We start from the raw sequence: 14,380 nt of genomic DNA, 5'->3' as shown, positions 1-14,380 counted from the left end.
CTGACTACAACAGCGGGGAGGACAATTTGGTCGCCCTCATTCAAAGCGATATTTTGAAAAAAGAACCCCTGAACATGCCGATCAAAATTGGCAAAATCCTGACTACCCTGCTTGTGGACTCTGGGAGCGCGTGTAGTATTCTTAATCGGCCTCTCGCATCGCAAGTATCAGGAAGCAGTCTAAACGCTTTCTGGTTTCATGATAATACATTTCTGCAACTCAGGAACTTCTTGAATGAACCGGTTCACATCGAAAGTAAAGTACAAGCTGCAGTATTGAGCAACGGTTGCACTTATCATTCGACTACCTTTACGGTCGTCGCCGATGGCTTACAATCACTAATCGGTCGAGAATTGTTCGATCAATTAGGCCTAGCTGTAACGCAATCATCCTCGCTCCCAGATGAAGACATAGTCACCCCTGAGGCAACCTTACCCGGCGATAAGTGGCTCAACAGCTATAATAGTGACATCGAGCTTGAAACAGGAATGACTCGGGCAACGCGAGATGCAAGCGAGATGGAAAGAGAAAGCACGGATGTTAATTCCAGATTTTTCCGCTCTGCTGTTTGCAGGCCAATTCCCCTCACAGAGAAGGCAGTGAAACTCAAATCTGCCCAAAAAACCACTGTAAAAGAGGATCTAAAAAGAATCCCGAGGGCCTGTTTGAAGTGTTAGCACCAAGCTCAAACATCATAAAAGTGAACCCCACAACTTCTACGATCAAGGAACCAGACAAAGCCGTAGTCACAGTACGGATTAGGGAAATTTTATTGTCAAATTTGGCACATTACAGAAGAGGCAGACACCACTAAAGGTCTACCCAGACCGACGCGGGCTGCGCACTTGTGAAAAGCTGGTGGACGAACAAATCCAGAGCCACGTGAAACAATTCACCCGCAAGCTAAAGGGTCACAAGAAGATGAAACACGCCAGAACCCGGTAGCGGAGTTTTATCTTCTCGATCTTACAAATCACGCGCGATGCGAGAGCGTATACCGAAAATTTCAGACTACCCTGCGATTTGAACTCAACGAAACGAGAAAGAGGCAGTCCCGCGCAGCGAATTGGAATTACCGCAACATTCAGCGTCGTCGTCAGCCCTACAACAAGTCGCACCCGCAGCCCCTGCAACGGGCGCAAAGCAAACGTGCCTCTGACAGGAACCGCCGTAGTCGTTTTTATTGTGGTTTTGATAATTCCTATTCCAATTCGACTATCGCAGCACCGCCGAAACAACCATGCCGAGCGGGAGACGTCGAGAACTTTCAACCCCCACCTGTTTCGGTTGTTGAGACAGTCCAGACAACCGCAATTCAACAACCCGAGGAGGCAAACATCTCCCTTGTCATTGGCGAAGTATCACCTCTTGACCCGCGTGTTCGACTTCTAATTGACCAGCAGACCCCGACCTTGGACGACGACGTCAGGTTGATGTCAGTATACGAAGCAGAAAATTAGGAGCCCTGTGATTGAAGCAAACACTAATCAATAAAACTTTGAAAAAGTGTCGAACTCATAACTTAGTACTGTTTTTTATTAGATATGATAACCAGTACATATATTTTTGTTATTTATTTAGCCGGGGACCAAATATTAATTTGTAAATTTTGTTACTACTATTATCCAAAAAGAAAAAAATTTACAATAAGCACAAATTTTCTTTTCAACAATAAGGGGTATGTGGTACCTGAAGACATTTACATTCAATTTATTTATTTCGTGCAGTAAATTTCATATAATCTATTTATTTAGTTCAATTCGTTTCTCCTTCTTTTTTATTTCATTTCTGTTCATACTTCATGTCACGAGTTGTTTTTTTATTTACCCTTTGTTTGCCGCTTCGTGATCAAACATGTCTGATCATACGTTCACGCTTTTTGTTGATAGGCAGTTAATTTATATTTTCAGGTCTTACAATTCAAATTCAGTTGCTCTTCTTTCTTTGCGAACTCGCGCCCCGAGTTAGGTAAAAGGACAAAGTTCCAATTTCGCACCGTGAATCACATTTACCGTAGTATAAAGCTAACGCTCACTGCGAGATTCTACCGAAATATAATAGAGTACGACACACCCACTCAAAGTTGTTCACCAGTTCGGCTTCGTGGTAACAACAAAGGTGACAACAAGCGTTAGCCAGTTTGAGGTCCAGACCCAAATTTTTGTCTGATCAAACTTTCCAGACAAAAATTCCCCCTGATCAGACTTTCCAGACCCAAGTTACTTCTGATCAGACTTTCCAGACACTAAAGGTCTCTGATCAGAGTTTTTAGACCGAAGGTGTTCTGATAAGACCATCTTCAGACCATGGTCCAGACTCAAATTCAGACCATTGCCCAGACCTTAAGCAGACTATGATCAGACTCAAGTGCGCTCGAAATAGTCCGATCAGAGAAAGAATTGACGTATGAAAATATCTCGTAATTTTGCTATAATTTATTCATTTCATAAAAACTGATGTTTGCAGTATGTAATTCATCTAAGGAAAAATCAATTATATAAGTATTGCTAAAGAAAACAAAACCCAACTGTTGAGAACAAATTTTATTTAGTGTACCATTTAGTGTGTATTTCTGACTCAATTGATGAGTCTAGGCAGTTTTCCTCAAGAAACATCGTGGTCTCCAGTTGATCCAATTTTCCTCTGAAAGTGACCGGCCTCTGCTATCAGCTGGACTCCTTTTTTATGATCTGAGCTGTCGGACTTTAGACGAGTCTCTGATCAGAGGGCTGCTTTATGGCTACCTCTAGGCAGAGCCAACATCTCTGAGTTAAAAAAAAACGAAAAAATGAAAAAGTTAATGCGCTCGAAATGGTTTCTGGTCAGACTCAATTGCGTTCGAAAACATTTCGGATCAGACACAAGTGCGCTCGAAGAGGTTATGATCAGACCCAATTGCGCTCGAAGTCGCGTCTGATCAGACAAAAGTGCGCTCGAAGAGATTATGATCAGACCCAATTGCGCTCGAAGTCGCCTCTGACCAGGCAAAAGTGCGCTCGAAGAGGTTATGATCAGACCCAATTGCGCTCGAAGTCGCCTCTGATCAGAACCAAGTGCGCTCGATTTCGCCTATGATCAGACATTTCAGACCATTGTCCAGACTGTAGTGCGCTCGAACTTCCTTCCAGACCCTGTAATTTCGGTCTGGGAACACACGGGTGTGCGCTTGACTGTGTCTGATCATAAACCAATTTGAGTCTGGACCTAATCCTGGGTAGGTATTATCCAAATACATTCCACTATTATCTGCCCTGCCTGCAAAATAATTTTGAGAAGAAATTGTTTTGAAGGCAAACAAATTTTCTCTCGAACATCTTTTAGGTTTCGGCTATTTTTTGCAATAACTATCAATGACAGAATGAATAGTTATACTACTATGAGTGCCTTTCTGTGGCGCTATTCTTTTCTTTGTCCGAATTGCTGCCCGTTACTTTAGCCCCCCCCCCCCCAAGCCACCTGAATCAATCCATAGGAGTCAATGATGTCCTTTTGGAACGCATTTATATATTATTTTTTTTTAATCTTCAAAAATGTAAATTTAAAGTTATAACCACAACAAGAACGTTTGGTTAAATATTTACATTTTCAAAATCGCCTCGTAAATATATGAATAGTTTGGTCTTTATACTTCAGTAGAAAAATTTCCTAAAGCCTCTTACTTGTCTATCTATTGGAACACGTTCATGCAGTTTGACCATTTCGCTGCTTAGTTTTTCCTTAAATTTGTTTTTAGTTTTCTCTTTTCGGATTTCAATTGGCAAATTATTCCATTTCCTAGAAAAATTTCTGATCAGTGACCTGTCACTCCATTTGGATTGGCACTTATTCTTTGGAAAAAACTGGACAGTTCTGCAGTTTTTGGTCAATTCGTACTTTTCAAGAATCCTGAAAGAGGAGTTTTTGGTTTCTCGACTACTCTGTTTATATTGTGAGAGGAGGTCAAAAAATTTAAGAAGACAAACTTTTTTAATGAAAAGCTCTGCTGGTAAAATTTTGTCTTTCAGTAATAGATCTCTTGCACTGTCAAACTTTTTGCGCAGGTGGCAAACCTTTATTCCACAATTTATTTGTTTATTAACTCTTTGAAGTGACATAACCGACAACGATTGAAAAAAAATTGCACTGAAATTGAGATGGGACAAAACAAGTGATTTAAAAAGAACGATTCTTGCTTTTAGTGGTAGAAAATGTCTTACTAAGTAAATTGACCTAATAGCATTTGCCATTTTTGCTAATGTTTTGTTCAGCTGAATGTCAAAATTTAGATTGTTATCAATCATTATACCTAAATAACGACAACTTGTTTTTGGCTCTATGAAAATTCCATTATAAGGAAATTGTTCAATTTTTGATTCACCATTTTTTGAAAAAACCACAATTTCTGTTTTATCTCTGTTTAAAGTTAGCATATTTTGCCTCATATAACTGTCAGTACTTTCAAATACACTGTTAATTTCGCATAAGAGATTTTCATCGGATTTGGAATGACAAATAATGCATGTGTCATCTGCAAACTGTAAAACGTCCTCTCTTTTTTTCATTTTTTCAGGGAAGTCGTTGATATATATTAAAAAAATTAAAGGTCCGAGAACTGTTCCTTGAGGTACTCCGTGATTTATTGTCACCCAGTTCGAATATTCTATGCCGTTCTTTACGCATTGTTTTCTGTTAGACAAAAACGATTCTAGCATTGCAATTGATTCCGTACTAAATCCATATTTAGTAATTTTTTCGAGAAAAATTTTGTGAGATATTGAGTTAAAAGCTTTGGCTAAATCCAAGAATATACTAACAACGGTTTCGTTTTCTTCTAACAAACTATTCACTGATTCTGTCAACGATATTACTGTGTCATTCGAAGATTTTCTTTTCAGAAACCCAAACTGATTTTTATTGATTATTTCATACTTTTCAACATGTTCTAGCATTTGTTGGAGCAAAAGTCTTTCGAAAATCTTCGCAAGAGTCGGTGTAACTGAAATTGGTCTGTAGTTTCCTGCTTCCAGTGGATCCCCTTTTTTGTAAATTGGAGTTACATATGCTTTTTTAAGTATGTCAGGAAAAATGTTTTTTGATATACATTCGTTTATTGCAAACTGTAGATGTGTTCCAATAGACATTTTGCTACACTTGAAGGACCATGTAGTGAGTAATCCAGGACCCGCTGCTTTGTTTTGTGGTAATTGATCAATTACAGTAAACAGTTCTTTTCTCGTTATATGTCTGAAGGAAAACTCAGTTTTGTCAAAAGCAAAGTCCGGTAGCTCAATCTTTTCTGTCTCGCCTTCGTATAAACCTAATTTAGAAAAACAAATATTAATTGTGTTAGCGATTTCTTTTTTGTCTTTTAAGATATCTTGGTTGAACCGAATTCTAGAAATTTCGCCGTTTTTATCCTCGTGTTTTATTTTTGTTTTAATGAATTTCCGCTGTTGTTTTGAATCGGGAAGACTTTCGAACAATTTCTGTGAATAATTGTGGCTCGCTCTTCTAAGTAGTCTGTTTGTATGGTTTCTTATTCTTTTGTATGAGTTATATGTGTCAACGTCTGCTGTTATCTTCCAAATATTGAAAAGCCTGTGCTTTTCGTTGATTAGATTCAGAATTTTTCTGGATAACCATTTCTTTTTCGTTGATTTTGATGATGGCTCTCCTATTTTGATGGGAGCTATACTATTCAGAATATTTTCAAACATAATTGAAAATTTTTCAAAAGTTGAGTTTGCATTGTTTTGTTGATACATGAAACTCCAATCCGCGGATGCAATTTTTTTGTTAAGATTAGCTCTAGTAAATTTGCTAGTATCCCGGTAAAAAAATTGCGTTTTGTTGTTTTCATAATCAATGTCCAGTGACGAAAAGAAAACTTGTGTAAAGTGATCACTTCCAAATAATTGCTCGATAACAGTTGTATCAAAAATTTGATGTTTCGTTGTTAAACAGTGATCAATTAGTGTTTCCTGATTTCCATTTGTCCAGGTTGGAGTATTTTTATTTACTATCTCAAGCCCATTGTTGGAAACAAATTCTGTCAATAACTCTTTTTCTCTTTGATTGAAAAAATTGATGTTATAGTCTCCGAATAGTATTACATTATCAGTTATTAAATATGCGCCTGAAATTTCTGATGTCAACTCTTCTAGAAAAAATTCGCCCAAGTTTTTATTGGAACAATAAGAAACGTTAACTAGAAGTTTTTCCTTAAACGGTGCTTGTATTTCAAGCCATAGTGATTCAAAAAAACTTCTGTTAATAGAGTTGAGATCATTCCGTATTTTATGTTTGAACGTATTTGGTACCCATATCCCTACTCCACCACCTCTCGTTAACTGCGTCAATTTTGATCTACTTTGATGGACAAAGTGGTGATTGTTGCTTAAAAAGTTTAAGGGTATCTTCTGATTATCGTTTATCCATGTTTCAGTAACAATGAAGCATGTTTGTCTGTTCTGCTGCTGCAAAAAATCCGAAATCTCTTCGTGTTTGTTGTTAACGCTTCTAATATTTGTGTATACAAAACATGGATGCAAGTTTGCATTTGCCTTATGTTTATCGTAGCTTTCGAATGTTTGTAGATTATGTAAATTGGGCCCTGGATTAGATTCGACATCACCGCAAAGTAAAATTAAGTAGGTTATAGTTAGGAACTGATTTATTAAGTTTAAAGACCAAAATCCAAGACATACATTATCAACTATTGTTTTGTTTTTGAAAATCAAATAAATTGAAGTGCTTGGGTGACAATTGATTGAACACTTACATTTTTTATTTTCTGCAAGAAAAAACAGGCTAAAAAAATAAAATATAAAATTAAAATAAAATTTGAGATAATATAATAGATCGTTTGTAATATGCAATTCCGTAAAAGGTTTATTAATTTTAAATTGACTTGGAGCTAACCTCTGACCAAATGGAGTGACGTAAGAAGTGGAAAGCTTGCTGCTTTGACTCCAAAAAGTCACTCACAGCAAGAGCGAACGTCGTCTTGCTTCTTCCTGAAAATTGAAAATAAAACTTCATTCATTTTTTTGATCTTTTCAAAATATTGGTGGGTGGGCTTGAGGGGTGGGTGGGCTTGATGTATAGAGGGTTGCGAAGGGTTGACTGTGACGGGAGTCTTATTTTAATTGTGAAGCGGAAGCATGATCGGAGGTCACTTTGTTCTGGGACATCAACCTGTACAATTTTATGTTAGTTTTTTTTTTAATCTGAGGGATCTATTGTCTGAATTGTGGGTAAACTGACTGATGTTAGTGTAGATGTCATCAACTAGATGTTTGCACACTTCGGCTACAGACATTCTCTCCTGTCGTCCAAGATGGTCTTGTCTGAAAACAAAGTTCAGAAGTTTATATGACATTCTAAGCAGAGTTTAAGCTCCAGCCCCAATGAATTTTGAATTTTCATTTTGAATGTGTAAGTATAAGCTCTCATAGGTCGGTACTATTGGTTAAAATAGTACATTTTGTAATTTTGAGACTTTTGGGACCTTTCATGGACAACTGTGACATAACCGCGTCACAAATTTTCACTTGACGTCACTGTTGTCCTCGATAAAATTAACGGCGGACAACAGCAACATAAAACCACGAATATCATCATTCGTACTGATGACGTAAACAACGCGGTCTTGTAACTTAGACTGTTGCAATGCATCGTTCAGGTAAAAGCATCTTTCTCAATGAACCTCCGATGCGTGTTGTGAGTGTTTGTCTCTATATGTTTGTGCGTGCCTCCTGAGGGGAATAAAAGCAAATACCGGTGATCTTCTTCCCAGATCTAATATACTTTTTTGACACTTTGCACGCTTGAAATTTGCCCTATTTTGCCCTAAATTGCACAACAATTCAGTTCATGAAACTCTTTATAACTCCCTATACCTTATATGAGACATCTCAGGTGGGAGATCTCATCACGGTCAGAGTCTCAGAATATTTGATATTATGCAAGATACTAACATGACTGCAATTTGTGTGTTTAGATTTGGTAGAATGAACACGTGATGTGTGTGGTTTAACATCTCCATTTGGTCGTCTTCTACTATTGCGAATAACCCACTGGCATCTGAAAAAGTCACTGAGTTTTTTAAGAAAAACAAGTGACTAGAATATTTTTCTGAAAATGATACTTAATCTGCTGATGCTGATTTTGTTACATCAATGTTTTTAATTTTTCTTTTTAGCCAAAAATTTCAGTCTGCCGATATACAATTTAAAAATGTAGGAGAATTTCAAATTAAATTTGGGGTCTCATGTACTAAATCAATCTCGCATATTCATTTTCAAAATTATAACGCCTTAAATTAACGGACGAGGAATTGTTAGGTACTTTTGTATGCAGTATGAAGATATAATGCACAACTTTGTAACTTTTTTACGTGCAGCAGTTAAGTCGATGTAAATTTTCAAAATTGTTTTTCAATTAAAAAGCTAATTTTCTTACTTCATCCATTTCAACTTAAAGACATCAATGACCAACAAATTGTGAAATTCACTGTTTAGCCGTTTGTGTGGCTAATTGGTTTTTATAAAAGTTATATTCCTGGTTTTGTTTTCTTAAATTTCGTTCGGCTGGTCAGTTAGGGGGAATCTGTCACCCAGAATGATAAAAAAAACGCAAGTTTAAAAAGTAAAGCAGGCGTCACATTATTAAAACCGCATGGTTAACTCCTCCGTTCCTGTAGCTTGCTATGACTAGTACAGTTTGAAAATCATTACTTCTCAATGAGGCTCATAATCCTCGCACTAATAATCCAAGTAGCAAACGTAAGAAACTTTGTCTCTCTTAGGGAAATAATGGTTCGAAAAAAAACCACTATAGTGAAAATATTATTGGTATTTCAAAGCACCTAGTTCACAAATATTCTTCTTTTACTTAGTTGCTCTCATTACATTAAATTGCTGGCTTCGCAAAGTAAAGAGTTTTTTTACTCACACTAGGTAACTGACATTTAAATTCCTACTCTCTCTCTCTCTCTCTCTCTCTCTCTCTCTCTCTCTCGCTCTCTCTCTCTCTCGCTCTCTCTCTTTCTCTCTCTCTCTCTCTCTATCCCTCTCCTTTTCTGCTTGCTTGACGTTTCGGACCTTGATTTTAGCCTTGATAAATCAGCTGCACATGAGCTCCGCTTTATTTATGATCATACTGCTTTCAACTCTCTGCTCATTTCTCTCATTGCTGATTAAAATAAATTTTAGTTTTAATTAAACATATTTTCAGGTTTGAGCCAATTTGAAGCAAATTTATTGATGCAACTGTTGTATGTAATGGAAAGATTTATTTACGCAGCAAATATAAAATGGTTGATATAGGTGAAGAATTTCAAGCCACTTCAGCTAATAAAGTATACACTACTTGAGAAAGTTTTATTCAAGGTTACGATTGGCTGTTAACTTCGAGATTTTTTTTACTGAAGTAAACTCAATATACTTTCTACTAGATATTTGTATGCCTAGCTAAACTAGCTAAGAATTCTATTTTCTCATTGTTAAAATAGAATGGCGCAATTGGAGAAGCCAATCAGATTTTGTATTTTTACCGTTGTACTTTTAACCATTTAGACAGCAGCGAATAACCCTTTTACCGTTGTACTTTTACCGTTGTACTTTTAGCCATTTAGACAGCAGCGAATAATATCGCTGCAGCAATAAATGTGAACGGAGTAATCCGTTCAAAAAGCTTTTGTATACAAAAGCAAAAAGTACAACAATTGAGAAAGTAAGAAATTAAGAAATTATAAGTTAGAAAATCAGGAACTAACTTTTCTGGAGTTAAGAAATAAGTCTAACTCATAATTGCTAGCTTTTTCTCAACTATCTCTATTGACGAATAGTCGGAGATATTTTCCAAGTCGGTTTTTACTTAAGAGGAATATTAAATGACTGATAAAATTCTCAGTTAGCAAAGTTTTTACTAACTTTCCCGACCTTTCCATCAAAAAAAATTCTTTTTTAATCTTTAGTTAGAATCTTGACAACATATATTGTGCTTTGATTTATGTCTCTGTTTAACTTTTATAAATCTTGTAGCCAATTTATACCAAATTAGTTAGTCAAATTTACTAATTCAAATCTTCAAGCAGTTTCATGAGATTTAGAGTCAGAATACAACCATCGAGTCAGAAGTTTGAGGTAAACCTCGCACCCCCATGCCTTTAGTATACTTCGCTATAGCATTAAAATGCAGAACAATAAAATTCAAAAAATTAGTGCCAGCTTTGATATAATTCACTGCATGATAGTTTTCAGCGACAAAACGCTTCCGAAGTTCCAAAAATATGATCTCTAAGGATCAAAAAGCTCGAACCATCAATGCAGTTGGCTTCAAAATTAAATGAAGCTTCCGTACACAGTTTAATACACACACTGCTGTCGTGGACATCCCGCTCGCGTTGATACTTCAAAAACTATATCTGGTGTCCGAAACGTCAAGCAAATGTCAGATTGAAAGAATAAAAAGCTGTAACTCAAATTTTCTTCGTTGCTTGATGTTTGCAATTTGTAGTGTTTTTAAGAGTTGTGGAGACCAAATCCATTAAATCTGAGAGAGAAAAATGAATAGATGAAAAAATTTTGTTACAAACTGTCCATGATTATCATATTTTTACCACTTCATTCCCTTTCGGCTGCTCAAAAGTCAACAATTTGTGGTTTTGGTACTCAATTGACACCACTCACCTGTTTCCAATCATACATGTTTCCAACCATACGAGTTTAAAAAATTAGGCAGTCGGGTTCTCTTTAAAAATTACCCCACCCATCTAGAAAGTGTCAAGCTAATGCAGAACTTCCCCAAGCGTTTCAATGTTTTCAGCATTATAAGCTCGAGGCAGTTCCGCTGATCTTGATTGCGGATTAAACTTGATCTCAATGTTTGCTTCCCATTGCCCAAAAGAAACTGGTCTGCTTTCTAAAAAAGGATTCGTTGTGGCAACTAATTAAGTAGTTGTTCATTTCCTTAATCAGTTGCTGGTTATCTTTTCGCGCTGATCGCTCATTTCTGTTATAACCTACAGTCCATATCCTGACGACTTTACCTCAATAGTAATATTATAGCAACTACTGCACATACAACTAATTTTATTAACGCCGTACACTTTTTCTGGCTCAAATAATTATTTTTCACATTGAAATATAAAAAAACCCTTAAATCGCACAAATTGCTGTGATTATAAATTTGAGTAGGTCGGAAAACTTGGCCACTTAACATTATCAGGTTTGAGGAAAATTTGCCAGCAATTGTTCCAAGTCTGATAGAAAAAACCGGTGGCCTCCCAGTGAAACGAAACTAAATACACCTTGCCAAGACATGTAAGATCTTGACAGTCTCGACAAAGCATTGATTATCTTAGCAAGATCTTGGTAGGACAAAAGTTCTTGATACAACTTGGTACATCTTGATACAACTTAAGCTAAGTTCAACAGATTTCAGTCAAACTTTATTATCTTAATTCTACTGGGTTTTTTTTTACTTTGACACCTCAAATAAACTCGCAAATATATTTTATATGGACATGGATGTTCAAAAACACTTAACTAATTTTTGACGATTCTGACTACCTAGAGGATCTACTTTATTAGCGTGTTGCGTTTTATTTTTGTGAAGCTTTGGCTCGTTGTAGTTCATAATTTATCAGACAAATCATATATATTGTGAAAAATATACCACAGCGAAAACGCAAAGTACAAAAAAGATCAGTAGAGTATTTTTTTTCTGTTTGTACCTCCCATTTCCAATTTACAGGTACGTTGTGCACCCCATTTCCCATTTATAGATCAATTGACATTACGTAATGAATCGTTATGTAAACATATGGCACGTGCGCCTAGGGGGGTTGCAGATAATATGCACTCAACCCATTAAGCTGGGGGGCACAAAGGGAAAAGATCCTCAGCCTCAGAGACATTAGCTTATATCGCACACAGGGATCAATAAAAAAACCCACTTGGGTAGCTCATAGGGGTCTGAAGTAAAGAAACTTGCCTATAATGGTGATGTCACTGTACTGACAGACCATTCGGAGTCTCCTGGCAAATTGGGATCTCATATCAGGTCCTCCTTTCTTTTTGTAATACTTCACCATTCTGCTCACTGAATCTCTTATTGACTTTTCTGGCCTCTCCTGCAACAATATTTAAACATATTTTTTTATCCCCGAATACTTGAGGTGCTTTAAAAATAATTAATGTGCTTATCAATTAACTGCAAAAAGCTGCAGCAGCTGTCTATGCAACATAGATTGCTTTTACCTCCGATTAATTTTATTCGGCTAAAGACGATTGTTAGGGGGTCTATGCAGGTGCAGCTACTGTGAAAATGGACTAGTACTGGATTCGAACCAGCATTTCTTACTTGCAAGCCTAGTGTGCTACCCATTAACACCAATTGGTCTTAGGCTCTCGAACTTGGGCATCTCTTATAACCCGTTCTCACCTTCTTTCTTGCTCCTCAAGGCTTCATTTCTCTGGTCGAGTGTAGGTTGAACAAGTAGAGCTTCTTGTCAATCTACATCAAGCTTATGTTATGCACAATTTACATTAAGTTGTTCTCTCTCAACCTTCCAACAACAATAAAAAAATTCAGAATAATTTTGACCAAAATTGAGCATTGTGCAATGAGCATTGAACATTACGTTTTAGTGTTTTAGACTCCCTAATTGTAAAGTTTTGAGGAAACAATATCCTCAATGGAAAACAGTGTTCAGCAAATTAAATAGCTTCCACAAATATGTGTATTCAAGTAACCCGACATCTATTTTTTTTACCTTTTTTAAATTGGTTATTTGAACCTATGAATTTTCAAAAACAACGGGAAAACGCCAAACTTAACTGTTCAAAAAGTAAAAAAGTAGATTGAAAAAATGATTCTCCGTTTGGTGCACGATTAGCAGCTCTTCTTAGCAACAGCACAAATTCCTGCGTTTTTCATTCACATTTCTTTCTAATCCGTATTTTGTCAAACGACAAAGACAAAAAATAGCTTCAACGACAAAAAAAGTGATAAACAATCAAAGACACATTTAAAAAAGTGAAAAAGTAAACTTCTTTTCATGCTACCAAATTTAGAACTATGAAAATTCAAGTTTTAAACTAACCAAAGAGTTTTGAAATAATAACCAATTTGGAATTTTTCCACAATTTAATTCGAACTACTTGAATTTTATATATTTTATTTTTTGTACACTCTTCAATGCTTACAATAAAAATTAAAATAAGCTTGTTCTGAAATTAACCAGACTACCTCGCAAAGATTAAATTTTGTTTTTTTTTGAATCAAAACGTGATCTACAGTGACAATCAAAGAAGGATTTGTTGACTAGTAATCAGGATAAATGTAATCGCTTTGCACAATTTTGATCTTTTACTTTCATAAATTTTCTAGAGACTTAAATTTTCTTGTGAGACGTGATTTGGGTAAAAGCAAAAGCTGCTTATTGAGCTGCTAGACCACAATTTGTTTTGCGAGTGACTGTTCTAGATCTGTTTACCAACTAATATTTTTTTATATTGGTATGGTTGATACATTCTTCAATATCGAGGAAATAAGATATTGTAATTTTTCTGCCCAGTAACGATGTGATCATCACTGAGCGTGAATGTTAACAGTAGTAAAAGATTTTTGTGATGTTTATCCACGTCTACTCGAAAACATCGTGGACAAATAAAAGATGTTTTTTTTGTTTTGGATATCATCCGAACTTGTTTTGCTGACTGTCATTGTTCTGCACATATGTTTCATGTTCTTGTAATGAAACATGGTCGCAAATTTTTCCGACCATTTTGGATTAAGTTTATTCAGTTGTAGCAATTGTAAACGCAATAAAAAACAAACAATGAGGCTCGTTAATATGCGTTCGTTCAACAAGTTCCGACTCGAGCTGATCTAAATTTTTTACTTCATTGTCAACCAAATGAAGAGATAACCAAAATCAGGTGTTTGAGTTCTAAAAATTTGTTTCACACCCCAACTACTAATTGAATTACATTATGTCATGCCTCATTACAGCGCTCACAAGATCTGCCAGTAAAGAGACTACGAGAAAAATCAAACAAAATCAGCAGAACTAAAAAATTAAGGAAGAAATCTCAATATCTAAATATAAAAGCACCTAATAAACAATGTCAAAATGCAATCAGATAAAACCTTGACTGCACACATTTTTCATTCTTAACTAAAAAGAAGATGGAGTTTTTCCTTAATAAGACTAGGTAACCAGTAACAAGAAAAAAAATGAGGCGAAATTCAAAAATCTATCAACATTTTTTTAAACCAAATAATTACAAAGGTCTTAAAAATCATGAGCTTTTAACAAAATAACTCTCGTTAAATTTACTGGAAAGTCATTACCAACATTGATAGGACCTGTCTTTGGTTATACTAAGCC

At 35.9% G+C, this 14,380-nt stretch overlaps 1 protein-coding gene across 1 annotated transcript in view; it reads right to left on the bottom strand.

Moving 5' to 3' along the window:
- LOC142350674 (uncharacterized) overlaps positions 1-14,380 on the bottom strand; it is a 66,671-nt gene that overhangs the window by 30,977 nt on the left and 21,314 nt on the right. Inside the window, exons 5-8 of the mRNA XM_075402601.1 lie at positions 11,980-12,118; positions 7,959-8,064; positions 7,246-7,328; positions 6,901-6,995 (exon numbers count right to left, since the gene is read on the bottom strand). Of these exons, the coding sequence (XP_075258716.1) occupies positions 6,901-6,995; positions 7,246-7,328; positions 7,959-8,064; positions 11,980-12,118 (423 nt within the window). The remainder of the gene's footprint in view (positions 1-6,900; positions 6,996-7,245; positions 7,329-7,958; positions 8,065-11,979; positions 12,119-14,380) is intronic.

Source organism: Convolutriloba macropyga, chromosome 12, assembly GCF_964194025.1.
Source record: "Convolutriloba macropyga chromosome 12, txConMacr16.3, whole genome shotgun sequence".
Classification (NCBI taxonomy): Eukaryota; Metazoa; Xenacoelomorpha; order Acoela; family Convolutidae; genus Convolutriloba; species Convolutriloba macropyga.
Note: the sequence above shows the minus strand (reverse complement) of the source record. Positions and strands in the feature narration are given on the sequence as shown.